The following is a 27,765-nucleotide window of genomic DNA, read 5'->3' on the forward strand; positions in this document are numbered from 1 at the left end:
TCAACCGGAAGTACTTGGATCACTTCCGGTATCAGTTGTAAACAGAGCAGAGTGTCATTCAGCGGTAATCGCTAGCTATACTAATAACAGAAATCTATCTTTCAGGAACAGTATCTTTAATCTTGGTGTGTAATTTTTTAAAAAACAAATCTGTACAATATAGAGAAGTGATGCTGGACTACGGTATTACTTCGGTTTGCTAACATCTGCGCCTTTGCTAAAATTAGCCATTCCTCGCTGTTTGTAATGGCAGCCGCGCCTCCCTCCCTCATCTCTCCTCCTCTGTTGAGGTTTGTGTCACTTTTCGCTCATTATATGGGCTCTTAACGGCTTACCAGAATGAAGAGTTGTTTTGAAGACACAATAATTAGTACCGTTACTCTTTTTGCAATTCAGTATTGCCCTTGCCCATCCCGTCAGAGCTAAATGTAGCTAGTTCGTATGTAGCATATGTAGCTTTTGAACACGTTGTGGATCATATTTATCATTTTCCATTACAAAAATATTGCTTAGTCACTGCCAAAACGTGTAGTTTCTAAATAAAATTTTAATGATAAGAAAACCTCAATGATTGCAATACGAATTGTTGAGCACATTGCGTGATGGTGTCCGCCAATGTTGCACTGTGCCTCCCGCAGCACGGTTTACCATCCACCCGTTACAGCAACCGTGAAGTTGTTGCTTGAAAATGTAATAATTTGGACGTCCGTGTGAATTAACTGCAAACTTAAGGAGTTTGCCTCAGTTCAAGTAAGATATCTAAATGAAGTTTGCTGCGATCCATGCAATGTGTCTAGTATGATCAGGGGTTTTCCAATGGCTATAAATTCTGAGCACAAGTAGTGCTAAATTATCAAGGGAAGCACAATACAAATAATAAAAGAGTGAGGCAATAAAATATGGACACAGCAGCACAGGACAAAGTAGCTTATCAGCAGCGTGTGTCAGGTTTTGAGCTGTCACACTCTTTTATTTCAGCCATAAACAGCGCAGGGCTGCTTCAAGAAAAGAGAGACGAAAACGGAAGCGCCAGGCTGTCGCTCAGGCCAGAGAACTTGGTATGGAGAAAACTGTCATCCTGATGTTCCCCTCAAGTGTGATCCATTTACATTTCTGTGGTTCCAGAAGCCCGACTGACCTGCGGAATTTACTCTCTTCCAGCTTTAAACAATGGAGACGTCGCTCATGCATCCGAAGAAGAAACAGACAATGAAGATAACCCCGTCGCTGAAGAGGAGAGGTGGGATGCACATTTTGAATATAACCCTTCCTCTCCTACATAGCATAAGACGCCAGACGCAGCGCAGAAACTCAGATTCCAGAATTAATATTTGGTTGAATTAGCGTCTTTTCTCTTGCTTTCACAGGCGCCGGCTGCACGAGGAATGGCTGGAGAGAGAGAGGCTGGCCCAGGAGGAGTTCCAGCTGAGGTTCGAGAGAGAGGAGGCTGCAAGGAAAAGACAAGAGGATGAAGAGGTGATCTCCTCATTGACAGCATGCATGGCTGGAAATGTGTTCCTATTAGAATTGATATTAAATCGATAGGTTCCGGAGACGACAGGTCATAGATTAAGATGCCTAACTCGTGGGTCAAAATATATATTTTTTTTTCTAAAGTTTCAATTTACTATGTGCCAAAACTCTGAATATTCGTGACATTGAGAGAGATTTGTATTTTAACCTCCTGAATGTCCTGTTGCACCCGTAGCGGATGATAAAGGAGGAATGGGAGGCCCAACAAAGGAGGGAAGAAGAAGAAAAAGAGAAGAGGCAGCAGGAGAAGCGAGGAAGAGAGGTGAAACTGGCCCAGGGAGGATAAAACCAGAAAGAAATATATCCACTTCTCAAAGCTCATGAGTATTGATACCGTCCGTCACGCAGATAAACTTCTCTCCCGATCCATGTCGTTGCACCAGCTGTGTGTTGATGTCTTCTTGCCTTCCACCTTTTAAATATTTTTTTAAAACTTTCCTTGACTGAGGGGCACACAGGCATCGGCCTACCTAACAAAGACCCCTTACCAGCACCTTCACCTCTCAGAGCAAGGATGTATCTTTTACTTTGTGTGGAAACACTTTGTGAAATTGTTCTCCAAAGGCTCAGGGTTCATGAAATAATCCTCCCCAAAATGCCTTTTTTTTTTCAGCCCTTGTGAAGATGGTCTTAACAAGCTGTGACAGATATGCTGCAGTATGTTGACCGCATTCACATTTTTCACCGACGTGTCTTTACACCATTTGTAGGAGGCCGTGCAGAAAATGTTGGATGAAGCGGAAAACCAGGTACGACGCGTATCCTCTGACGAATCTGTATTATGTTGCATTTGATTCACTCGGTTCATTCAAATGAAAATTCAAAAGTTACTATTTTTGTGAGCCAGGCTTAAATGGGGTTAACTGCATCAGTCGAGCAACCCCTCCCATAAAGATGAGCAGAAGAAATAAGAAGTGATATCATAGTTAAAATCTGATTGCATTTAATCTTCCCGAAATGACAAATGTGAGGATCCCCTAAAAATGATTTACTCTTTATCTTTGTCACACACACATATCTGAGTCAAACATCATGGCGCTCATTAACTCGGGACACCCATACACTGTGATTAAGAACTGTTTTTCACATGCTGGTTCATATTCTCACCCGCAGCTGGATCACAAAGGCCCGTGGATGAACCCGGAGGCTCCGGCGACGGAGAAATCGGAGAATTACGGGACGGAGCGGGATGTGTCCAACTGCCCGTTCTTCCTAAAGACCGGCGCGTGTCGATTCGGAGACAGGTACGGTTTTGTTTCCTCTCCCCGCGGGCCTCGCTTGTGTCCCCCCCCCCCCCCCCCCCACTGAACTCTGTGGCCTCTGACCCTGTGAGAGCAGGTGCTCCCGGAAGCACGTTTACCCGGCGTCCAGCTCCACCCTGATGGTCCGCGGCATGTTCATAACCTTCGGCATGGAGGAGGCTCAACGCGACGATTACGACATGGACGCCTGCCTTGAACACAGCGAAGAGGACCTGCAGGAGTCATTCCTCGAGTTCTACCACGATGTCCTGCCCGAGTTTAAGAGTGTCGGCAAGGTGGTGCAGTTTAAGGTAAGATGACAACGGCATCATCTTGAATCCCTCCTGTGCCTTTTATACATTTTTTTTTGTCTTCAGGTCAGCTGCAATTACGAGCCTCACCTGAGAGGGAACGTTTACATTCAGTTCGACACGTAAGCCGTCACGCCGCCGCTGCAGGAAGCCCTCCAAATAAACAGGATTTCAAATTTGAATCGAACCTTTCAACCTTCCAGGGAGGAGCAGTGCAGGGAGGCGTTCCTCAAGTTCAATGGCCGCTGGTACGCTGGCAAGCAGCTTCACTGCGAGATCTGCCCGGTAACACGATGGAAAAACGCCATTTGCGGTGAGAAACTTAATTTACACTGACGGACGTGCTCTTAAAAAAGCTGCATACGGCTACATGTCGTCTCCTCCCCTCCCCTCAGGATTGTTTGACAGGCAGAGATGTCCCAAAGGGAAGCACTGCAACTTCCTTCACGTGTTCCGAAACCCGGGCAATGAATTCTGGGAGGCCGACAGGGACCTGCACATGTCGCCGGACCGCAGCGTCCGCAGGGGTCACAGGGACGGCTGGCACTCCGAGAGATACGGCGACCGCCAGCGACGGCAACGCTACAGCAGCAGGAGCCCGCCCAGGTCGGAGCGGTCGCACGGCCGGCGGGAGGACGAGCGGCGCAGGAGCAGGGAGAGGAGGACGCCCCGCGACCAGAGAGACGACAGGCGGACGTTCAGATCCGCGCACGGGGACAAAGGGAGGGATGGACACAGTGGAGACTGGTCCAGGAGCAGGAGCAGAGACAGGGAGCGGGACAGACGGCGAAACAGGAGTAGAGATAGAGACCACAAGCACGACAACAGGAACAGAAGCGAAGAGCGAGACAGCGACGGAGACACGAGAGACAGGCCCAGGGAAGGAGAGAGAAACCAGCGCAGCAGAGAAAAGAGCCGGGAGAAATCAGAGCGAGGCGAGGAACCCCCCGACCAAGAGGATTCCAAGAGGGGTCGCCGTCACAAGCACTCCAAAAAGAGCAAGAAGAAAAGCAAGAAAAAGCGGAAGAGGAAGCATCACTCGCCCGATGGAACCCCCTCATCTGGAGAGTCAGACGGCGAGGCGGCGGCGGCGGCGGCAGGAGAGGAGGAGGAGACAGGAGAGGCAAAGCCTCACCAGGAGAACGATCGTACGGACGGAGGTGAAAGTGGGGACGGAGACAGAAGCTGCAGTCCGACGGGGAAAGGTGAATCTAACGGAGACGTCCAGACTGAGCTGCCCGGAGAGGGAGACGTCCAAGCCTCGTGAAAACAAAATAGACGCTGCCAAAACATACAGTTTCCCCCAAACGTATAGAACTCTATCTTTTCTGTGGAGAAATCACTGGTGTGTAAATATGTCAATACTTGTGTTAGAGATTTCAACACTTCTTCTTTCAAGAAGAAGCGTTGAAAAGCGTCGAAAAAAGACAAGCAAGTGTTTTTTGTTTTTCATACATTTATTGTTAATAAATGTCAAATGTAAGAAAAGAAATGTTGGCAAATGACTAGGCAAGAGTTAAATAGAAAACCGAGCTCTGGTACTGGATTGAACGTCTGAACAGAAACACCTTGTGGCTGATTTTTGAACACGCGGCGGCTCGACGGTTTGGAACGAGGGTCTGCTCACAGCTTGTTGGCCCGTTTTCCACGCATCGTACAGAAGAAGAAAAAAAACGAATAAAAATCCAAAAAAAGCTGGTGTCGATAAGTAATGCCGTGTCCTGATATGTGCAGTTCCTCCTCCCGAGGAGGCTTCAACTCCATTAAAAACAACTGAGTAAATTGTGGCCAAATAACCTCGACTCCCCTCAGCGCTAAATCCCTTTTCCCTATGTTTTCCTTCCTTCAACCCCAGCGAGAAGGGAAACACAGTGTTCTTTGGTCATGTTGGTCTTTTAGAGCAGGCCAAAGTATCGCCATGCAGAAATAATGTCACTCTCACCCGAGTTACCGTCCTGACTTTTGGAGGACAGATGAGATTAATCCCCGCAGCTTTCCTTCAGAAATTAATTTTAGTCAGGAAACTGGTGGGAAACATAAAAAGGATGACCTGTTCACCGACGGGACGCCACACAGACACAGCACATTTTTCAGCAATTGGGAGCAAAACAAAAAAATTAGGAACCGTTTTAGTTTCTGAGGGAATCACAAGCACTCGACTCTCGGGAGCCACCTGGGACGCTTGGCTCGTTTGGTTAATCCAACCAAACGTGCGCGATTGTAAACCGTGTGTCAACGACTCCCAAGGAAGCAGCTGCACCACTTTCCTTCAAGCCACTCCACAACCCGACCCCAACATCGAGCCGGGCGGCCGGTTCCTCAAACAAAGGTCAGATCTTGGTGTGTGTGGGGGGGGGAACAAGTGAGTGTTGGAGAACTCGGGTGTATTTTGAAAACTGTCGGGCTCAAGAGTTTGTCGCAAACTGCAAATGCTACGGTGGCGCAACTGAAGTTTTCACTTAAATAGTGTAACTGTATTACAAACTGATCCAGAACTGTTATAATAAGGAAGGGGGGGGGGGGCACTTCATAGTGTTTGCATTACTTTCTTTGTTAATTTTAAAAATCCAAAAGATGTAAAAATTGACTTTGTCAAGAATTCTAGAAACGCCATCAGCACTCAGGGTTTTTCCAGGCTCACGAGGAAATCAATTCCCTGGAACTTTAGACGCTCGACTCTTGATACTCGCGTGAAATGGTATCTGATGAGACGCGCAGACTGGAGCTACGACAGCACCTTTTTTTTTAAGCCAAACATCACATGCATCTCTTGATTTAGTGAAAGATGAGCAATTTCCTTTTTTTTTTTTTTTTAAACATCTTGTTGCTGCTACATTATTCTCTGTGGAGTTTCACAAAGACGAGAGTGTGAGGACAATACTGCAGAATACAGCGCCGGGGTCTGTACACGGGAGACACCTTGAACCACACCACATTGGAGGGACGTGATACGATAACACACCTCAGAGGAATACAGCACGTAAACACACACGCTCACATACACGCACACACTCACACAACACTGACGAAGTGAACAGGATAGAGACATGAAGGTTTGCCAGCTCTGCATCTGGATGAAGGACCTGGGAGGCGGGTGAGGGTCTATGTCAGGCCGATTTCCTCGAGGACGCTCCGCGGGGCCTCGGCCTCCTGCGGACAGGAAGTAGAAACAGTGAGTGGAGAAGATCCTGGTTGGGTGAAAACAACTGCAGGTCAACATCTCTTCCACCAGGTCCCGGAGGAGTTTAGATGAAATAACATTTATTTTACAAGACCGATTTATATACATATATATATATATATATATATATATATATATATATATATATAAATTTAATTCCAATTATCAACAAATGTTTAACCAAAAAAGATGTGTAGATGCTTTCAAGAGAAGGTAAATGGATACAAGTCAGATTTCATAAAATATTACAAAAACTATAATATCTATCACATATGACATTTTGTAAGTGTTGAGAAAGGATTATCAAAGCAATAATTTAAAAAAAAAAGTCTCAAGGTTCAAGAAAAGACAGTGGAGTTTCAGACAAGTCGGTGACTGTTACTTTAAAGTACTACTTATATTTACAAATGTACTGCATTGGCAGTTTTTAGCATTTTTTTAGGTACCAGTGAACTTGGCAAAGTCAAACTGCACATTATTTCAGGATTTTGCCGAGTCTGACATGATCTCATTTCCGACGTGAATCCGTGTCACGTGACCGGAGCCCCCGCCGCTGCCGACCGCAGCGGTAGCAGTATTTGCTGACGGCAGCTGGCAGCCTGGCAGCGATCTGTGAAGGGCGAGCCGCTCGTACCTCCTGCAGCAGGTCCGCCTGTTCGATGGCCTTCAGCACATTCTTCTTGGACGTTTCCTGAGCCTCGCCGCCCAGCAGGAACTCGTCTAGGATGAAGTAGGCCTTCTCAAAGTTGAAGATAATGTCCAGTTCGCACACCTGCAAAAATCAGAGTTGTTGGGTGAAAACCCAAGATTTAGCTTTTAGAGACTTTCCTACTCGAACATCTTGCACACCATTTGACATTTAAGAAACTCACACTGCCAAAGTATTTGTCCAGCAGCTCCACATATCTGTGGATGATTTCCAAGGTGATCAATTCGTTGTCTTGGTCCTCGACTGCACAGCAGAAATACAGGCTGGCGTATCTGGGACACAAAGGATGGGGGTCAAAAGGCAGCATGAGTGTCAATGAAGTGGTGAGGAGTTTGATTGTCGAAGCCTCTGCCCTCTCCGACGTTCGACAGGAGAAAACGTGATCTATATATTTAAATACTACTCTTACTATAAACCTGTTCTGTTTCTTTTATACTCTGCTGTGAACAAGCTCTGATAGTTTCAATTTAGATATATCTATAAATGACACTTAATTCCAGGGTCGATCAGTGACAGAAGGGAGGATTAAAACGTCCAGAAATGCAATATTGTGACTTTTCTGCTTCTAAAATACCTAACCATTTGAAAAAGAAGAATTGAATGCAGCCTGCTCCCTCGCTCACCTCTTGTAGACGATCTTGAGGTCTCTCCACTCCAAGAAGCTACACATTTTGGGCTTCCGGGCCAGGATGGTCTGAACCAGGTCCCTGGAAATCTTCTTCCTCTCCTTGTCAGACAGGGGCACGTACCATTTCTGTAGCCGCAGCTTTCCCTGTCGGCTGAACAGCAGCATGAACTGCATCTTGGGAGGGGAAATGAAATAAGAAACAATTAGGAACTGACAAGGTGCTTTTTTTTTTTTTTAAACAACAAACTGTAAGTCCATTTGTGGGTAAAAAGAGGGAGTAGCTGAGCAAGGGATCTTTAGTCTAGTTAGCATATTAACGCTTTAGTAGCAATAAAACGCTTATTATTTATATTTTGTGCTTTTTTTTGTCGGCTTCACAGTGGCTAACAATGAATTCCATTGTAAAGGGAAACACGTTTTCAGACTGCATAAATGACAATTAACACTTTAAAATTTGTATCTTCCAAGATAATTAATATATAAGAGAGAGGAATACTGATTTCTACGTTTCATAAGTCTAAAATAAGTGCATTTACTTTCCCCAAAAAGCCACAAGAACCAAACAACCAAATAGCAGAGGCTTCAATGCAAAGTTTGTATAGCTGTAATGTTAGCTAACACTGCAACACGGACACAGTTTAACATCATCGGCACGTAGCGAGCGGTTTGCGCCCCCTCCCGCTATTTTCATCCGGATAGAGTCCGAAACAGACCGCTTACCTTCGACTGAGCCCGCTGGACGACTGGCAGAGTCAGAAAATCCGAGCGAAACACATCAGCGAACACAGGAAGAACTAATGTTGCGGTGTTGTTGTGGGATAGCTTGTCATGCAGTGGGATGCTAAAATGCTAGCGGATGCTCGGCTGACGGTGAGACAGCGATTGAGCCAGCGGCTCTCTGATTGGCCAGCCCGCGCCCAGATTTGGCTTGTGATTGGCTAAGGGATACCGTTATTCCCTGAGCATGTTGCTCCCAGCGCCAGTGGCTTCCACCGCCTTCTCCTGTGCAGATCCCCCATAATAATAATAATAATAATAATAATAATAATAATAATAATAATAATAATAATAATAATACATTGTCCTTCAATAATACATTGAAATTCCAAGTACACTTTTTTCCTTGCTATCTTTCTTTTTTCCATTCTGTTATCTATTCTTATTTTTGTTGTTGTTAACCCTGCTGTCTATTTATATGTGGATGTCTTTAATTATCTTTCAATTGTCTATTAATATTAATATAAATATTGATATTTATACCCATATTTATTGATACCATTATCGTTACGCTACTGTGACAAGTTAATTTTCCCTAAGGGGATCAATAAGAATAAGAATAAGAACAACTTCATTTATCCTGAAGGAAATTGTTGTGCCAGAGTTTCAAGTAAAACATAACAATAAAAAATCGTATATATTAGTATATACTATACTAATATATATATAGTATATTTTCTATAGTATATATTTTCTTATCATTTTTAAGATACAGTATAAACACATATTTATGTATTTTCTCCTGCCTCTGCCGTTAAAGTATTACACCATTGATATGAAATAAAAAGAAATAAAAATAAAAACCAGGCAACCCAGCCACTTCTCGTTCTTTATTTAAAATAACTGATTTCTCTTATATTCATACAAGTATTCAGAAATATTTTTTAATGCTTATTATATGTGATGATAGAGACAATGCCAGATTATTTCAGCATTTCTGTCTTTTTATTTATAGAAAGTAGTCTAGATCGATGCACACGTAAAGGAGGTGGAGGCCAAAGGACGTCATCAAACGTGATGCCTTGTTATGTAACAAATCATCTGTTCATCCGTGCAATCAATTTGTGTACGGACCAATCAACCGACATTTCGATTAAAAATAGAACAAGTAATTTAGAAATGTCATTTAAATATTACTTTTTTTAGTATTTATAATACTCTTGACGGTGCTACCACTTTGATAGCGCACGTTCATCCATCGTTTTCCTTGTTTGTGTGATTTAAATAAAGCAGTTAAAGAAATAAATTGTCAATTATTTTTATTTATAAAAAATAATCTCCTCCCCTTAACAGCATGATTGAATTTCTTTGTAGAATAAATCAAAATTAAATCGAATAAAGCCGAAGCTGGATGGATAACGGTGATTTGGCGCCCTCTGCTGGATAACAGCGGCAACAACCCGAACACGGTGTCCGTGTGTTTGCTTGTGAACATCTGCTCCTCCTTCCAAGCGTTTCCTGTCTCTTTTCCCGGCATGTCAAGAACCTCTGCGTCCTGACAGCGGCGATTTCGTGCAGGTTTGGCCATCTGCAGTGGGGTTTGGAGGGGGAGAGCCGGATGCTACTCGGCTAGCGAGCTTAGCCGCGCAGCCTGTGCAGGGGCTGCAGGGGCGCCAGGTCCGACCCGGGGCTCCGCGGCGCCAAATGCACCGCCTGTTCTGATCGGGAAGTCGTGCTCGGACGTGAACGTCTTCGGTGCGGTGAGAGATCGAGATGAGGAGCCGCAGTAACTCGGGGGTGAGGCTGGACGGCTACGCCAGGCTGGTACAGGAGACCATCCTGTGCCTTCAGGTGAGTCCTCCGGTGAGGTTCCCTTGCACGATCGGATCATTTCCGCAGCAGATTGCGTTTCCAATGAAGAAAATAAAAAAAATGCACGGAGATGGTTGTGTAGATGATTGTAGGTCTGCACAATTTCACTTTCGACCGCTGTGGGGCGCGCAGAGGGCGTGAGCAAAGGTCAGACCCCTGGGAAAATCTGAGGACCCTTTATCTACCCACACTTGTTCACTCCTTCAATAGACGCTTAAGTTTAAAACCGTGACCTCGATGCCCTCCAGCTGACAGGAACCAGCGTCGACTCCATTTAAGGCAGCTTTGTCTGCAGTAACTGACACCCGCATGGTGGTGACAGCCTTTAAGGCACAACACAGGATGAAATAAGCCCTTGTGCAAGTGTTTGGTGGATGCTGTGTGAAAGAAATCTTGGCATCGGCCTGCAGGTGAACTCAAACGACCGCTGTCTTGGCAGCTTGACGAAGACATTTGCATGAATTCAAAATAATAATAAAAAAGCAAAAAAAAAAAAAAAAAAACGCCGTTTGTTTCAGAATCCAGTGACGGGGCTCCTGCCGGCCAGCGGTGAGATGAAGGATGCCTGGGTGAGGGATAACGTGTACAGCATCCTGGCGGTGTGGGGGCTTGGCATGGCCTACCGCAAGAATGCGGACCGCGATGAAGACAAGGCCAAGGCCTACGAGCTGGAGCAGGTGTTTGTGATTGAGACGGATGTAAACTTAACGCTTATATTGAGACAAACCTTTCATGAATATAAATGCATATATGGTCACTGTGAACGCTTTACAGGATGTAGTTTAGGGCATTCAAACTAAGTTAATGTTTCAAACATCAGTGTTCAGACACCTTGATAAATATATTTATCAGATTTAGAATCCTGAAGACAGTTGATATATGTATGTTGTGCTGTTGTGCTGTATTATTATTTATGAAACTAAACTTGAATGCTCTCCTAACATCCAAATTTCAACACGAACCGAACCATTTTGTGACGTCGATATTGTGTTGGCTCCAAGTCCAGCTTTATGAATTTTAATTTCATATAAATCAAATGTTAAACTGATTCAATAGATATTTCTATTATTTTTATTTTTATTTTCACAAATACTCTATGGGGCTCCTAAGTCCAGTTCCAGACAGGCTAATATCCTAAAATTGTCCAACATTGATCTTAAATGACATATAATGTATTTCTGTGACCAAAACCATCATATATGTTATTATTAAATACACCCCCTTGCTAAAAGGGCCTCTTACTCCCATTTGAGGCATAAATTAAAAACAGAATAGTTTTGAATCTCCAGTAGGGTTAAAGTTGGATTCATCAATTTTTTTTCTTTTTTTCTTGAACAGAGTGTGGTGAAGCTGATGAAGGGACTTCTGCAGTGCATGATGAGACAGGTAAGACATTTCACCACAAAGCAGGCTTTCAGTTTTGGGGGCAGGAAGTCAAACGGGACATTGCATGTTGATGTCACGCTGTTCAAACAGGCCGCTTTTTGTGCAAACAGCCGGCCCCGGGTATGTTGACCACCGCCGGCATGTTTTTACGTCTAAGGGGAGAATGCGGACGAACCCAGATGGTCAATGATTAATGACATTTTCCCCGGCGATATCTGGGGGAGGTGGAGCATAAAAAGGCTTCATCCTCAGCTGATGCAGGTGATTACAAACAAATGTAATTGTGCAGTCCGTCAGGTTTCCTCGTTTCGCTTCGTTCGCTCCAGCATAAACTTGATGGTTTATATTGGAATGGGTTTCCCTTCCACAATATGCTTTTTTTATTCCCATTTGTCAGGATGCAAAAAACTCCTTTGCCAGGGTTTCTTGGTCAGAATTATTATTATTTAGTTTAGTTATTTTTACGTGATTTTTATTTAATTTTTTTCAATATTTTGGTTTTTATCATTTAATTTTTTTTAATTCATTCATTAATCAGTTAATATCCAGATTACTCAAAGTGTGGAAGCCTTCGACTTAATCCATTCGATTTAGGGTTTCTTTGTTTTTTAAATCTGATCTCAAATGCAGGGACACTAAAACACTGAGCCTCGAGAAGTCAAAACATGTTGCCATAATTTTCGGACTATAAACCGCTACTTTTTTCAAATGTTTTGAACACTGCGGCTTAAATAATGATGCGGCTAATTAATGGAAAAGTTGAAGTAAAATATTTCTGTGTAAATATCTCATGTTACAACGTGGACACCTGTGGCTTATAGACAAATGTGGCCAGTATATTTACACGTAGATTTATTTTGTTATTTTTAGCCTGTGCAGCTTGTATTCAGGCTGGCTCAGTAGTCCTGAAAATACGGTAATAGCGAAAAAGTGAATAAACAGGATTCTGAAGACCCTTGGGAGTAATTATAAACTGCCTGTTGTATGTATAATATACACATTTTATTCTTTTCTTCCCATTTGAAATGGGTTTATACACTAGAACTTGCACTCAGTTAGCATTTTTTTGTGCTCTTATCTATTTTTTTGCCCCAATCATATATTTTAATGCTGCTGCACATAAAGTCCATTCAATTTTTTTGGTTTATTAGTTCGCATGCCTCGAGCCGGAAGTCCCTACAAAATTTTGTGATGCTTGAATACTGACAATTAAAAGCGTGATATAAGAAATGTAGGCAAAATAAGCTAAAGCTTCAGCTGTCTCACATAAAATGAGATGAGATGTAGTTTAATGATCCCATGCTTGGGAAATTGTTTCGCAGCAGCAATAAAACATACAAGGACAAGACAAGCTAAAAATACACGCAAAAAAAATAAATAAAATAAATAAAGAAACTCTGAAAAAAAAAAGTCACAAACCAATTTTGGATTTTTATATTTATTTCTATATTTATGTTTAAATCTCATGTGTACACATCGTCCGTTATTTATGCGCATTTGATTGGACACGTCAAAAAACACGCTGAGCAAACGTGGTCGTGTCTGCAGGTGGCCAAAGTGGAGAAGTTCAAACATACCCAGAGCACCCAGGACTGCCTGCACGCCAAGTACCACACGCCAACCTGCGCCATCGTGGTCGGGGACGACCAGTGGGGTCACCTCCAGGTGGACGCCACCTCCATTTACCTGCTGATGTTGGCGCAGATGACGGCTTCAGGTACACCCGGAAAGACGGTTTTTGGACTTTCCGTCTTGAACGCACATCGCCCACTCCGTATTCTCGAATGATTCCCCTTTCTTGCTACGACGGCGCAGGTCTTCGCATCATCTCCAACCTGGACGAGGTGGCTTTTATCCAGAACTTGGTCTTCTACATTGAGGCTGCCTACAAAGTGGCCGTAGGTGGCGCAGCTCCGGGTGATTTGAAGGATTCGGGCTAAATGTTATTTCACGGTCTTTCTCCGCTCCTTATAGGATTACGGGATGTGGGAGCGAGGGGACAAGACCAACCAAGGCATCCCGGAGCTGAACGCCAGCTCCGTGGGAATCGCAAAGGTGCTGGAATTGACGATCACGACGATTGTTGTGAAGATTTTGAATATTATGAATGTTTTTCACTCATTCAGCATCAATTCTGACCTCCTTCATGCTGTGATGGAGCTCCTTACTTACTCGATCTGGATCCACAGCATTTGTACGGATAACAGTTTGCAGTCGCTAACCGTTAGCAATAAAGAAATGGCCTGAAAATTTGAGGACAAGGGATCTTGGACTCGGCGGTCGTCCCTGAAATCGTCACGAGGAACCCAAAGGAACTGACTTCAACTGTGTGTGTGTTGCAGGCAGCGCTGGAGGCTCTGGATGAGCTGGATCTTTTTGGCGTGCACGGAGGACCCAAGTCAGTCATCCATGTTCTCCCCGATGAGGTGGAACACTGTCAGGTACGTCTAGCATCCCGGCGTGGGCGTTCTTGTCGTTGTGAATACTTATTTCTTGGTTCCTCTTGCAGTCCATCCTGTGCTCCATGCTGCCCAGAGCCTCGACTTCCAAGGAGATCGACGCCGGCCTGCTGTCCGTCATCTCTTTCCCGGCCTTCGCCGTTGAGGACGCCGAGCTGGTGGCCATCACCAAGTCAGAGATCATAAGCAAACTGCAGGTATCGTCAAAAAGCGGGGAAGCGGCGCGGATACTCGGAGATTTCATCCTCGGTGACAAACTTCTGTAATTGCAGGGACGCTACGGCTGCTGTCGCTTCATCCGGGACGGATACCGCTGCCCCAAAGAGGTCAGGAGTCCAACCGCAGTTTCACCGGTGATGAATTAACGGGAAATTCCTGATCATTTATTTTTTTTCTGTAACTTTGACTCTCTGCCTCCGGTCAGGACCCGTCTCGGCTGCATTACGATCCTGCGGAGCTCAAGCTGTTTGAGAATATCGAGTGCGAGTGGCCCGTCTTCTGGACCTACCTCATCCTCGACGGTATCTTTGCCGGAGATCACGTTCAGGTAATGAAAAAAAAAGAAAGGGGAGGTTTAATTTCACGCAACGCTGATAAAACAGCCTTTAAATGATGATTTCATGGAATATTCTTCAACATTTCCACACAATGTGAGCTTCAACTCTTTGACTTAATGCTTCTGATACTTAAAGTCAGAGTCCTCGTGCTTCTCAACCCAGCCTCGAGGCGCTATCTAACCGACCCCGGAGTAAAAGCAGTTCATTGTCGCATTACGACTCAGGTTTATGACCGCCGAGCTGATAACAACAGCGTTCATTCTCTGAATCAGACTTGCTCTTGCAGCAGCAGAAGGCAACGCCCAGGTTTCACGTCCTCAGGTGCTCTTTTATTACATTACGTTACATTACATTACATTTGGCAGACGCTTTTATCCAAAGCGACTTACAATAGAGGACATCGGGACTGTAAATACACTTGCAAATACACGATATATATTTATATATACATTTATAATTTTTTTTTTTTTTTTCCACTCCAGTCACATGATAAACTCATCCACCGCAACCGTGCAAACTGCCGGGGCGACGCCGGCGCTGCGTCAATCCGTCCACGTTTGTGCACGAAGACACCAGAGAAAAGTATTTTTTGGACAATGGAAAGCCCTTGAATATAAGCCGTGCCCACAAAATTTTAAAAGAAAAAAATATTTTTACTTACATTAGCTGCACCGGACTGTAAACCGCAGATATTCACGTTGTGAAATGAGATATTTACACAGGAGAATTTTGTCGATGTTTATTTACATACCATAAATAAAGTTTCCAAACGGTGCCTTTACAAAACAGAAAAGTCACTGATGGCTTCATTCATCCTCCTCCTGCGCACTGAAGTCTTTTTCAGTGTCGATGTTGAAGAGCCTCAGAAAATATTCGTCGCACCCTTTTTTCAGTCTCTCTGTCAGCGTTGTGAATGATTTCTCGCCGCTGGTCATCCAAGCCTCCCGCTCACGATTCACACCGATGTCAAGTGGCTGCAAAAACGTTATATTATGCGCGTGGCAAAAACTAGCATCTTCTTCTTGGCATTGACCTCTCGCATCTATCTCGTTTTTTCACTTCCTGCCAGAGCGTTAGCATAGAAAACTCCATAGATTAGCCGCATCGTTGTACACGCCGAAGCGTTGCGGCTTATAGTCCGGAAAATACGGTACTCAGAGACGCCTCAGTAATAATTTCCGTTGAACAGGAGCGATTTTCGCTCAAAAATGTAAATGAATCCCTGCGTGGTCCCTGCAGGTGCAGGAGTACCGCGAGGCGCTGGAGGGCATTTTGATCAGGGCGAAGAACGGCATCAAGCTGCTACCCGAACTCTACGCCGTGCCGCCTGATAAGGTATCTTATCACTGTCCCATGTGATAGTTTGTCATTTTTTTGGGTTGTAAAGTGATATTTGATTGTGCAGTTGCTAACAGATTTATTGGAATTAACAGGCAAGGTAGCCTATCGTTGGTAAATTAGATGACAAATTTGGTAAACCGAACTTGACACAAACTCCTTAATAATACACATTAATATAATCAAACATATTTGCTGTTCATTTTGGATTTTTTTTATTTTTTCTGATCATTGTCTTTTCTTATCACAGTCTTTGCGACTTCTAGATTTTTGATATATATATATTTTTCTTTCATCTTTGCTAGTGTGATGCTAATGCTGCTAACAACAACATTTCAAACCTGCTGTCAGTCTAGGTTAGCGGTACAGTTAGCTACTCTGTGTTATGGCAGTTAGCATGCTATTGTAATATGCTCCGTTGATGTCCGCATTTAAAGGTACCAATACATAAAATAAGTCATATTACAGCTTATTTAGTACCACTGAAATTATAGGAAAACACACCGAGAGCCTATCAGTAACCGAAGCTGGAGATATTTAATGAAATACCATTAGCTGCTAACTATTAGCCACATTGAACTTAAAGCAGTGCTGTGTTCACACGCACTGTAAAATTAACTGTAAACTTCATTATATCATCCATATTTGTCATGGGAATGACCTAGGTGTATTCCTCTCACTTAGAAATATATATATTTTTTTAATTTTTGCAGGTGGAAGAAGAGTACAGTAACCCCCACTCCGTGGACAGGGTGGCCAGGGGGCAGCTGCCGCACATGTGGGGACAATCGCTGTACATCCTGGGCTGTCTCCTGGCCGAGGTGGTTCAACCGAAACCCCCTGGTAACATCCCCTCCATATCAGTCATAATCTTGCTGAATTGTCTTTTTCCTTAACTATTTTAAGGGCTTTTTGGCTACAGGAGAGATCGACCCCCTCAACAGGAGATTCTCAACAAACACCAAACCGGATGTTGTAGTGCAAGGTTGGTTGACTCCTGGAGCTAAGATCAATAGTCCAGAAAAACAGAAAAAAAATGTTTGTTTTTTTTTACATTTTGTGGTGCCTGGAATGTGCCTCGCCGCAGCTTCCATAAACTTAGAGCAGAATATAATTTTAACCAAAGTGTTGCACTCGAAACTCTAAAAATTCTGGCTCTCAGTCATCCAGATCATGGTCAATTCTTGCCGAAATCTTCTTGTCGTGGCTACCGGACTTGAATATCATAACTTGAAGATGTTTCAGCCTCTCGGATGAAGGGTGAAACGTCTGCAAGTGAAGAAGTTCTCCCATGAAGAGGAGACCACCAGGAAATGCCACCAACGGCAATACCTATTCAGGAAGTTGAGGTCATTTGAGTTTAGCAGCACAATTCATCACAACCTTCCCCTTCACCTGCTGGTTCCATTTCATCACCCAGCACGACGGGAATTGCCCGGAGCGCACCATCTCGGTCTGCTCCCCCTCGGACCTCCTTCCCGCTTCCATGGCAATCAAATCCTAAAAAAACAGCCAAAAGATCCGCACAGATCAGTCCCACATCCCTGTCTGCAAAACCCAGCGGAGAAGAGCAACCTTTGTCCTCAGAGCCGTCCAATTTCAGTTCCCAGCAACCCTGCAAACCCCACATCGCCGCCAAGATATATTTATTACATAAATGCAGAGCGCCGCTTACTTCAGTCCCTTCCATGGTAAAGTTTGCACAAGTCTGTACATTATGCCTATATTATATATACATCTATTCACCCATTTATTTATTTATGTTCATAATTTGATGCTGCTCACCCATATTGCCCCTCCGGGACAAACAAAGTTTTTTCTCATTCTGATTCGAGTCCAGTTGTCACGACAAGAAGATTCTAAATTCCTGGTTTGCTTTGTCAGACCGATAGACCGAGCGTCCGTCACAGATACCAGCTGTTAGTGTCATGAAAATTTTTACAAAGCGATTACTTAACCCTCATATTATGTTAAGGGTCAATTTGACCCATTTCACCCATTGACCCAATGGGGCAAATTGACCCTTAACATAATATGAGGGTTAAAATAAATTGAAATGCGCACATGTGTGTTTGGGCCAGTTTGTGTTCTGGCTGAGACCGAAGACATCCAGGTGTTGCTTGGCGACCACGGCATCAAGGTCCAGACAGTGTCCCAGGTTCTGCCCATCCGGGTCATGCCCGCTCGCATCCTGAGCCACGTCTACGTCAGGCTAGGTAAACCAACCCCCAAAGCAGTTTGTGCCCGCTTAAAAAAAGATTAAAATCCCCTTCGGTCTATTTTTTTTTGGTTTTGTTTTCTATTAGGGAACTGCAAGAAGCTGAATCTGAGCGGGAGGCCGTACAGACACATCGGCGTCCTGGGAACGTCCAAGTTTTACGAGATCAGAAACCGGTCTTATATTTTCATCCCTCAGGTAAAACCAGGGTATTACTGGACCGATCTTACAGATTCCCCCAACATTCACGATGAACGCGCTCTTGACATCGACATCTTTGCTCTCCGTGTGCGCGCCGGCCCGGGTAGTTCATGGATCAGCACCATTTCTACTTAGCGCTGGACAACCAGATGATTGTGGAGATGCTACGCACCGAGGTGGCCTACCTTTCGTCCTGCTGGAGGATGACGGGACGGCCAACCCTCATTTTCCCCATCACGCGGAGCATGCTGGGTAATCCTCCGCATATTTTATGAAAATAAACCAGGAGGCTGATAGAGAGTGAAACAATAAGCTAAGTTTAGCTCTTATTTTATGCAACTGACCGTTCGCTGACTCTCAAGTGGAAAAACTTATTTCTGGAGGTTTCGGAGGGAGCAGGGTGGGAAGGGCCGTCCGCAATCCCTCCGGGACGGGAAAGTCAACAATGAGCGGACACGCATGGATGACACATCTTAACTATAATACATTTCCGTTTGCCATCGATTGCTACGTGCCGTCGTGAGCCGTGTCGGACAGCGGCGGAGGACGAGTGACTAATCTCCGACGGATTCCTCAAGGCTAATTCGTTTGTCAAAAGAAGTGGAATGAGATGACTGCATTATCCCTCTCTCTCTCTCTCTCCAGTGGAAGATGGAGAGGCGTTCGCTCCGTGTATCCTAGCAACCCTCAGGAAACTCCAGGATGGCTATTTTGCCGGCGCGAGGTGGGTCAACCACCAAGAGAGCGTCTGCGTCCTGAAATCTCTGGAAGGTGTCGGAGATGTGAGCGTTTTCCGACGCGACCCCTTGTCCGCAGGATGCAGATGGCGGACCTGTCGAGTTTCCAGAACACCTCCCTCCACACCCGGCTGAGCTTCCTGGACGAGGAGAGCGATGAAAGCCTGCTGGACGACGAGGACGAAGAAATGGATGACGAATACGGCGTCTGCCGGGCCTCGGGTACATCGTGATGAAGACGTCATCGACACGCCGATGTTTCGTTTGAAATAATTCCGTGCGTTTATTTTCACCCCAGAAGACTCGAAAGACGCGTTCGACCGGCACCTCACCCAGCTCCTCCACAGCACCGCCACCAAGTCTCACCTTCCTCCAATCCAGAGGGGGCAGCACCACGTCTTCAGCGCCGAACACACAACTAGAGACATCCTGTCGCTCATGGCCCAGGTTCAGGGTCTTAAGCTACCCAGTGAGTTTTCACGAACATGCCGATTCTGCTTTGGTTTTGAATAATTGCAATAAGAAAATGTAATGGAGCGCAGCCGTGCTTGCGAATGCGTAGTTTTTTCCCAATGAAATATTCAACCGTGACGATTTTCAGCTCAAGCGAGTCAAGCCCCATTACAGAAAACTTTATTGGACAATCGGAGGGCACATGGAGTTAACACATTTATAAATGTAAGGAAAATAATTAAAGTGAAGTAAACTCCCAACATGTGTAAATAAACTGTGCAAGGTAGTACTGTGCAGCAACCAAAGAAAAGTCAAAGAAACACCAGTCATCCACTTACCCTGCTTCGTTTTCTGACCTGTTCACCTCCAGAGTCCTCCATGTATCTGCCTGTCGCCCCTGTCATGAGCAAACACCGCAAATCCCTCAATCTTCTGGAGGTCCCTCACCCCCAGCGCAGCTCTCACTCCAAGCAGCAGAAGGTTGGTCTCGGACCCTGCAGGCTCTCGGTTCTGGACCTATGGTCTTTTTCCACCATCATCTTATTGCCGTGACAATAAGATAAGATAAGATAAGATAAGATAAGATAATACTGTATTGACCCCCACAGGGGCAATTTTTTGTCACAGCAGAGCAACAATAATAATATCAATCAATATGAATATAAATATAAATATAAATATAAATAGAAGAGACATATGAATAGAAGAGACAAGAAACAACAACAATGAGGATAAAAAAATAGATTTCCAAAATGACAACAAGGATAAAAATAGGGAAAAGAATGACAACAACAACAACAATAAGGATAAAAATAGATGAGCAAAATGACAACAACAAGGATAAAAATAGCTAACAGAATGACAACAAGGATAAAAATAGATGACCAAAATGATAGCGATAAGGATAAAAATAGATAACAGAATGACGACAACAACAAGCTGTTAAATCGCTCCCCCCAAAACATTTTTCTGTATTTGTGTGAAACATCTTAGCAAACAAAGACTGACTGCTATTTTCAGTGTAGCTCGCTAATTAACCCCACTGAGACCCGATCAATCACCAATCGATAACATCGACTCCCCCCCGGTGCTCCTCCCCAGGCCCACAGCGCAGCCGAGCTTCATCTACCTCGAGATTCCCAGGGAAACACGGACTTTGCGGCGCTGGTCCGTCAGCTGAACGAGTGCCCCACCCTGCAGGACCAGGCAGACATCCTCTACATCCTTTACGTGATGAAGTACGCAGAGAACACACACACACACACACACACACACGTGTACAAAACCGATGCAGTGTTTTTGCACTGTTTCCTCTTTGAGTGAGAGCCGGTGTTCTGTGCCGACCGCTCCAGAGGTGCTGAATGGCCGGTGGAGCTGTCCGGTCCCGGCCAGGGCGGCGTGAGCGTCCGCACCCTGCTGGAGGAGCTGTACGCGGAGGCCGGAGCCTGCAAGGAGTGGGGCCTCGTTCGATACATCTCCGGAATCCTGCGCAAGAGAGTGGAGGTCCTGGCCGAGGTCAGGCCTTTGTAGGAATAGCATTGTTTAGCACACTTGTTCTCTCCACGTCCTCCTGCCTGGTTTCTCTCTATGTTCTCCATGTCCTCCTGTCTTGGTTCTCTCTGTGTGTTCTTCATGTTCTCCTGCTGAGGTTCTCCCCAAGTTCCCCCCGCCTAGTTTCGCTCGATATTCTCCTTCTTCTCCCGCCTGGGCTCACTCTTCATTGTTCTCTCCATGTCCTCCTGCTTGGGTTTCTCCGTGTTCTCCTCTCATGTCCTCTCGCCGTACGCCAAGTCCTCCCCGTCAGAAGCGAGGCAAAAAGAGGGGGTTGTAATTTCTAGTCCTTTTCCTTAAACCTCGGAAAAAGCCTTTGCTTCTCGCCTCAGGCCTGCACCGACCTCATCTCGCACCACAAGCAGCTGACGGTGGGTCTTCCCCCCGAGCCGAGGGAGAGGGTCATCACCGTGTGAGTCGAAGCTGCTTTTTTTGAATTTGAACGCTTCTCGGGAAAATGCTCTGGGAAATAATGCGCATTTTTCACCTTCTGCTGCAGGCCGCTTCCGCCGGAGGAGCTGAACGCACTCATCTTCGAGGCCAGCGGTCAGGATATTAGCATAGCTGTGCTAACTCAGGAAATCATGGTCTACCTGGCCATGTACGTGCGCTCCCAGCCGGCCCTGTTCGGAGACATGCTCCGACTCAGGATTGGACTCATCATGCAGGTGATGGCCACGGAGCTGGCCCGCAGCCTGCACTGCTCGGGTAGGGGAGCGCACACACACACACACACACACACGCGCGTTTTTCACCCAGTGGCCTGCAGAAACCAAAGCAAAACACTGTCCTATCGCCTTCTGAAGGAGAGGAGGCGTCTGAGAGCTTGATGAACTTGAGCCCGTTCGGCATGAAGAACCTGCTACATCACATCCTGAGCGGCAAGGAGTTTGGCGTGGAGAGGAGCAGTGAGTGTCTGCATCTGCATGTTTTATCACACACACACACACAAAAAAAAAAAAAGACTCCTGATAGGCCGGGCTGCAAAACATTTGAGACCAGAGATGCTGTTTGGTTTGGTGACAGCGGCACTCGGGAAGCAGAGGTGAAGACGCTGAGGTTCTTGTCTGTGGAGGTTCTCAGTTATCCGGGTCCTGGTGAATTCTTGTCGAAATCTTCTTGTCGTGGCAACCAAACTTGAATTTCTTCACTTGAAGACGTTTCACCCCTCGTACGAGAGGCTTCTTCAATTCGAATGACCCGTGGGGAGTTTCTGAATGTAACTGCTGGGGTTTTTGGGCGAGGCTTGTTGTGTAAATGGAAGAGTTGAACTCAGGAGTCAAAGAAGCAGAAAAACCATCTCTGAGCAGAGGAGAGGGCCTCAGACATAATCTTTCACAAACTTATAACATCAACCTGGGATCAATACCGAGACGGATTTGCACACACAGACTTCTTGACCTTTCAAACCAGGAAAGACCCGACACCAGAACCGGCCCCCCCGGTAACTTCCACATGAGCATCAGTCCATGTGAGCCGACAGGTTTCACTCCTTTGTATCGCTTAAATTTTCACATTCCACTCCAGGTAATCCAACGAAGTGACTTTTTTTTTTTTTCCCAACAAACAACACCAACTTTAGCATAACAGCCCCTCTTACACCTAGTTTCTGCAGATCAACTCTTCCATTTCCACAACAAGCCACCATAACCTAGATCTGCTAAAACCCTGGCAGTTATATTCCGAAATTCCCGGCAGGTCACTAGAACTGAAGAAGCCTCTCAGCCGAGGGGTGAAACGTCTTCAAGTGAAGAAAGAACCCTAACCCTAACCCTAAGTCAAGAAGATTTAAACAGGAATGCTGAGGTTCTCTAGAGGAGGACGGATAGGATCAGGAAGGAGTCCGTCAGCGTGACAGCACATCTTAGATCTTCTGGATACGGAGGAGGGATGGTGAAGATCTGGGTAGAAGGACGCGAAGGTTGGCTCTGCCAGGCGGGAAAAGACCAAAGAGTAGATTTATGGATGAAGGGAAAGAGGAAATGAAGATAGTTGGCGTGAGAGAAGAGAATACAGGATTCCAGAAGGGAAAAGAAGAATAGTATAGAATGCACCTTTAATCGTCCCACAATGGGGGAATTTCAATTTGTCACAGCAAAAACATGGCCAGTGCAGCAGAGGTAGGTACATTATTCATTTTATAAGTTCAAAACAGTAGCACACAAAGCAGCGGAAAACATAGAAACTCTAAGAAACGACTCGCATCTGTGCTGCTACGACCTCACGACCTCGCTCGTTCGTACGTGTCATGCTTGAACTATTTATCTGTTTTTATCCCTGTTGGTGTCACTCCATTCACATGCGGTTTATTTTTAAGATTAAGATAAATCTTTATTGATCTCCATAGGGGAAATTCTTTAGTCGCAGCAGTGTAATAGTTATAGTATCAATAAATATGGCAATAGATATTAATAGAGAGACAATTAAGATAGCAAAAGACATCCACAAATATATAGGTGGCAGAGAGAACAAAAAAAACAACAACAACATTAAGGATAAGAATAGACAACAGAATGGGGAAAAAACACAGCAAGGGTGAAAATATGAAAATAGACAACAAGACCAGAAACATAAACAGTGACAATAGCGATGATAGAAATAAACAAATAAACAGGATGAGAATGGGCTGAGACCCACAAGGATAGAAAATAAACAACGGAGTTAGGTCATGACACGCGTTTTGGTTATTGTTGTTATCACCGTTTCTGTTCTTATCATTGTTGTTGTTGTTTTGTTTTATTGGTCTCTTCTCACCCATGCCGGGGTTTTTTTTTTTCAATTTGTTGTCTATTTTTATCCTTTTTGTGGTCCATTTTCCTGTCTTTTTTTTGTGATATTCTTTTGCTCTTTAACTGTCTCTTATTTATATTTATACTCATATTTATTGATAGCGTTATTATTGCGCTGTGACAAAAGAATTTCCGTTAGGGGGATCAATAACATATTATCTTATCTTAGAAAATAAAAAAAAATACACTTATTCTCTCCCGTCAGTGCGTCCCATTCAGTCCACGGCCACCAGTCCCGCCATCTCAATCCACGAGCTGGGCCACACCGGAGCCACCAAGACCGAACGCACCGGGATACACAAGCTGAAGAGCGAAATCAAACAGGTGGGAAATCCAAGTTACCTGGAGAATGGATCCATTTTTTTTTTTTTTTTTTTCCCCGGGCTCACCCTCCCGCCCACACACTGAGTAACCATGTTTCTTACTTCTGGTTGCAGCTGGATGAGTCTCGGCCGCTCAGCGTGGGTTTGAAATATCTCTAAATGTTTGCTTTTTTTTTTTTTTCTAACACCCTGCGTCGCGCCCATGAATCGCCCGCTGCCTGTTAACGCTTTTTCTGCCGCCCGGCGACTCATTTCATCCAAGCGCTTAGCTTTTTTTATTATTTTTTTCAATGACGAGTCCCGTTTTTGTGCCCCGAACGGCGCCCTCATCTCAAACTGTTCTCTCTCATGTCTCACCCATGTCACGGTTCAGATCTTCGGCGGGGGTCTTTCCACGAGTAGCAATTTCACGTCTCCCCGTTCCACGGTAAACCATTCCAACCTCATCCGCTTCCAATGTCCGTGCGCACCGACCGAAATCATCACAGAAGCTTTTTTTTTGTTTTATTCACACTGATTTTGTTTCAAGATTTATCACTTGAAATTTATGGGTTTTTTTTTGTTTTTTTTTTCTATTTCCAAGTGTGATATGACACTGTCAAAATACTTGGGAATGTTGAAGATTGCATGGTCTGCAGCAATTAATGTGGTGTCAGTAATGCATGAGTCTTTGTGTGTGTGTGTGTGTGTGTGTGTGTGTGTGTGTGTGTGTGCGAGATAGAACCACTACACTGACCTGACGGCATCAACCTCATTTTCATCCTTTAGATAGGAGTTGTAGTCTGATGTGACTGCATATGTTTTGGAAGTCCAGTCGCCCCTCGCCATATCGCAGCTTCACTGTTTCGCGGATTCTTAAATCTTACATCTAATTCTATATAGCTGATTTTTTTTGTGTGCTATGCATTGGACCCTCGCTACCTCGCAGATTTTTTTTCTAATTCGGTTCTCGCTATTTTTCGTTCTGTAGCATTTTTTTTTTTTTTTTTGCAGAATTTGACATTTTTAATCATGATCAAATAGCTATATTCTGGCCTAAGAAGAAAAAAAATACTCTAAAAAATATTGTAAAATTACAGAATAACATAGTGGTTGTTCCACCATTATAAGGACTTGTCACCAACTGAAATTCATAATACCAAAATGGACCGAGCACTTAATATATCTGTAAATACCATCAAAATGATCAAAATGGTCTTTCATAAATTCACTTTCCACAAAAAGTGACAGTCCACTGTACCACTGGTTATTGCGGTTTAAATGTATTTTTATCTATTTCAATTATTTTTATGATAAGCATTTTCTATGGTGGCGACCAATCACACCGGCATGGATTAGTATACTGGGCTCTGATTGGCTCAGTGACAGTAGCATCATTCTCTGCATCTAGCATGCATTCAGCATGCGTGAATTACATAGGAAGTGTTAACGAGAGTACGGGAAAGGGTGTGGGGAGGGTCGTAGAGCTGAAAGACGAATAAAAAGCTAAAAGAGAATAAAAATATGGATTTCCATTCGTCGCGGATGTTTCTGGGACGTAGCTCCCGCAATAAACACGGACTGCTATACACTGATATGAACTAGCGTGAAATAATAAACATATTCGAGGCCTTGAATGCACAAAGGCACCGACAAGACTCACACACACACACACACACACACACACCTCTCGTAAATTCTGAATTAATGAGATGGAAATGAGGTTGAGAATCAGAGAAATGGCCCGGCGAAAGCAGTGCCTCCGATGCGAGCGCTCTCGTTTCCCCGCAGCGATGCAGCAGCCCTTCCACCCCCAGCGGCGTCACGTCCCCGGTGGGCCCCGGCCCCGGGGACGGCCAGCTGCACTGGGAGGACCGGCAGGGCCAGTGGCTCAGGAGGCGGCGGCTGGACGGAGCCATCAACAGAGTGCCGGTGGGTTTCTACCAGAAGGTCTGGAAGATCCTGCAGAAGTGCCACGGCTTGTCCCTCGACGGATACGTGCTGCCCTCCTCGACAACCAGAGAGGTCGTAGCCGCCGCCGCCGCCGCCGCCGCCACCGCGCTTACCGCTCGTCAGATTTTTGAGCGGATGTTGGATTATTCTGCCCTTTTTATGTGCAGATGACAGCGGGGGAGATCAAGTTTGCGGTGCAGGTGGAGTCGGTGCTGAACCACGTCCCTCAGCCAGAATACCGACAGCTGCTGGTGGAGACGGTGATGGTCCTGGGCCTGATAGCCGACGTGGACGTGGACAGCATCGGCGGCGTCATCCACGTGGACCGCATCCTGCACATGGCCAACGACCTCTTCCTCGGCGACCAGGTAGCATCGCCACAATCCAGGGACAGACGGTTCCGCCGAGCAAGTTAAAAATATCCTCCATGCCCGCAGAAATCCCACGGTGCCAGCGAGTACTTCCTGGAGAAGGACCCGGCCACCGGCATCTGCAACTTTTTCTACGACAGCGCCCCCAGCGGGAGCTACGGCACCATGACCTACCTGTCCAAGGCCGCCGTCACCTACGTCCACGACTTCCTCCCGAGCTCCAGCTGCCTCATGCAGTGAAACGGCGGCGCTTCAGGGTCACCTTCCATTTTTTGCGGTAATCGCACCACTCGCAAAGTTTGCAGCTCTGCTGCACCGACAACAAACCACTACATCCGGAGGTTTTATTTATATTATCTCTGCCTGCAATGTCTCTCTCGTGTGCTTTTATATTTAAACTAACATTTCCTTGATATATTCTGGGGTTGTTCTCTCGCTAATTCAGTATCACTCGTGCAAAACGCAGAAATATCCGGACAACTCGTAACATCTAATTGTATTTTTAATCGCGCGATTTGGCCTCTTGGACCCTCGTGCTGGCAGTAAACCCGCGTGGCTTCGAAGTGTTGAGAATTAGTATCCGCTTTTTTTTTTTGTTTTTGTCGAAAATTGCATCATCTCTGTGCAAATATGTGCAGAGTCCCATTACACAGATTCTACATTTCCCCGCCAGAGGCAGGTCTGTGTGCGAATGTAGACGCAAACTATGTATGATTACAGCACGAGTAGAGGCTATGATAACTGTGTCTTCCTGTGTATACTGTTTACATATTCACATGTATATATATATATATATATATATATATATACACACACACACTGCTCAAAGAAATAAAGGGAATGCTAATATAACACATCCTAAATCTGAATTCTTATTAAATACTTTGTTTTTTACATAGTCGAATGTGCTGTCAACAAAATCACATGGAAATTATCAATGGAAATCAAATTTCAGAGATTGAAATGGAGTTACATTGTGTTGTTTAAGTGTTCCCTTAATTTTTCAGAGCAGTATATATATATATATATATATATATAAAAATACATACATATCTCATATGCAGGCTGTGCAGGAAGGAAATGTTTGCACAAGCCAGGGATGCTGTACAAACTCTTGAAAGAAGAAGATAAAAAAAGAGCTTGTTTTTAACTTGGAAGGTTGGAAACATCTTTAAATATACATATCTCTAAAAAAAAAAAAAAAGGCATGATGGTCAAAACAACATGGCGTTTCATTGATCCGAGTGTCAACCTGTCG

The 27,765-nt window shown here is 44.9% G+C and overlaps 3 protein-coding genes across 7 annotated transcripts; 2 read left to right on the top strand and 1 right to left on the bottom strand.

Annotated features, from left to right (window-relative positions):
• Positions 1-23: 23 nt before the first annotated feature.
• On the top strand, positions 24-4,653 carry zrsr2 (zinc finger (CCCH type), RNA-binding motif and serine/arginine rich 2). The gene is made up of 11 exons (XM_086144289.1): positions 24-290; positions 979-1,058; positions 1,162-1,240; positions 1,368-1,476; positions 1,709-1,795; positions 2,244-2,282; positions 2,647-2,777; positions 2,872-3,085; positions 3,152-3,207; positions 3,289-3,398; positions 3,481-4,653. Exons 1-11 carry the CDS (start codon positions 247-249, stop codon positions 4,350-4,352), a joined length of 1,821 nt encoding a protein of 606 aa, XP_086000415.1. The 5' UTR covers positions 24-246; the 3' UTR covers positions 4,353-4,653.
• On the bottom strand, positions 3,289-8,470 carry LOC147235916 (AP-1 complex subunit sigma-2). The gene is made up of 5 exons (XM_086144291.1): positions 8,324-8,470; positions 7,599-7,777; positions 7,139-7,247; positions 6,901-7,038; positions 3,289-6,235 (listed from the first exon to the last, which is right to left on the bottom strand). The coding sequence occupies exons 2-5, from the start codon at positions 7,775-7,777 to the stop codon at positions 6,188-6,190; spliced, it is 474 nt and encodes a 157-aa protein (XP_086000417.1). The 5' UTR covers positions 8,324-8,470; the 3' UTR covers positions 3,289-6,187.
• A 1,303-nt stretch (positions 8,471-9,773) lies between these two features.
• Positions 9,774-27,327, top strand: LOC147235917 (phosphorylase b kinase regulatory subunit alpha, liver isoform). 5 transcript variants are annotated; one of them, XM_086144278.1, is made up of 31 exons: positions 9,774-10,171; positions 10,711-10,869; positions 11,531-11,578; positions 13,127-13,295; positions 13,394-13,476; positions 13,553-13,633; positions 13,921-14,019; positions 14,088-14,234; positions 14,310-14,363; positions 14,462-14,584; positions 15,834-15,929; positions 16,646-16,753; positions 16,839-16,917; positions 18,014-18,148; positions 18,239-18,348; positions 18,459-18,603; positions 18,997-19,075; positions 19,168-19,310; positions 19,387-19,557; positions 19,912-20,021; positions 20,643-20,779; positions 20,894-21,056; positions 21,425-21,504; positions 21,592-21,800; positions 21,899-22,000; positions 24,087-24,205; positions 24,319-24,342; positions 24,578-24,631; positions 25,975-26,208; positions 26,304-26,504; positions 26,574-27,327. In XM_086144278.1, exons 1-31 carry the CDS (start codon positions 10,094-10,096, stop codon positions 26,745-26,747), a joined length of 3,714 nt encoding a protein of 1,237 aa, XP_086000404.1. In that variant the 5' UTR covers positions 9,774-10,093; the 3' UTR covers positions 26,748-27,327. The 5 variants fall into 5 exon arrangements, with proteins under 5 accessions (XP_086000404.1, XP_086000405.1, XP_086000407.1 ...); XM_086144279.1 differs by having other exon boundaries at positions 19,390-19,557; XM_086144281.1 differs by lacking the exon at positions 24,578-24,631.
• Positions 27,328-27,765: the final 438 nt, after the last annotated feature.

This window comes from Fistularia commersonii, chromosome 3 (assembly GCF_037954325.1).
Source record: "Fistularia commersonii isolate RoL2024-O1a breed Wild chromosome 3, RoL_Fcom_v1.0, whole genome shotgun sequence".
Taxonomy (NCBI): domain Eukaryota; kingdom Metazoa; phylum Chordata; class Actinopteri; order Syngnathiformes; family Fistulariidae; genus Fistularia; species Fistularia commersonii.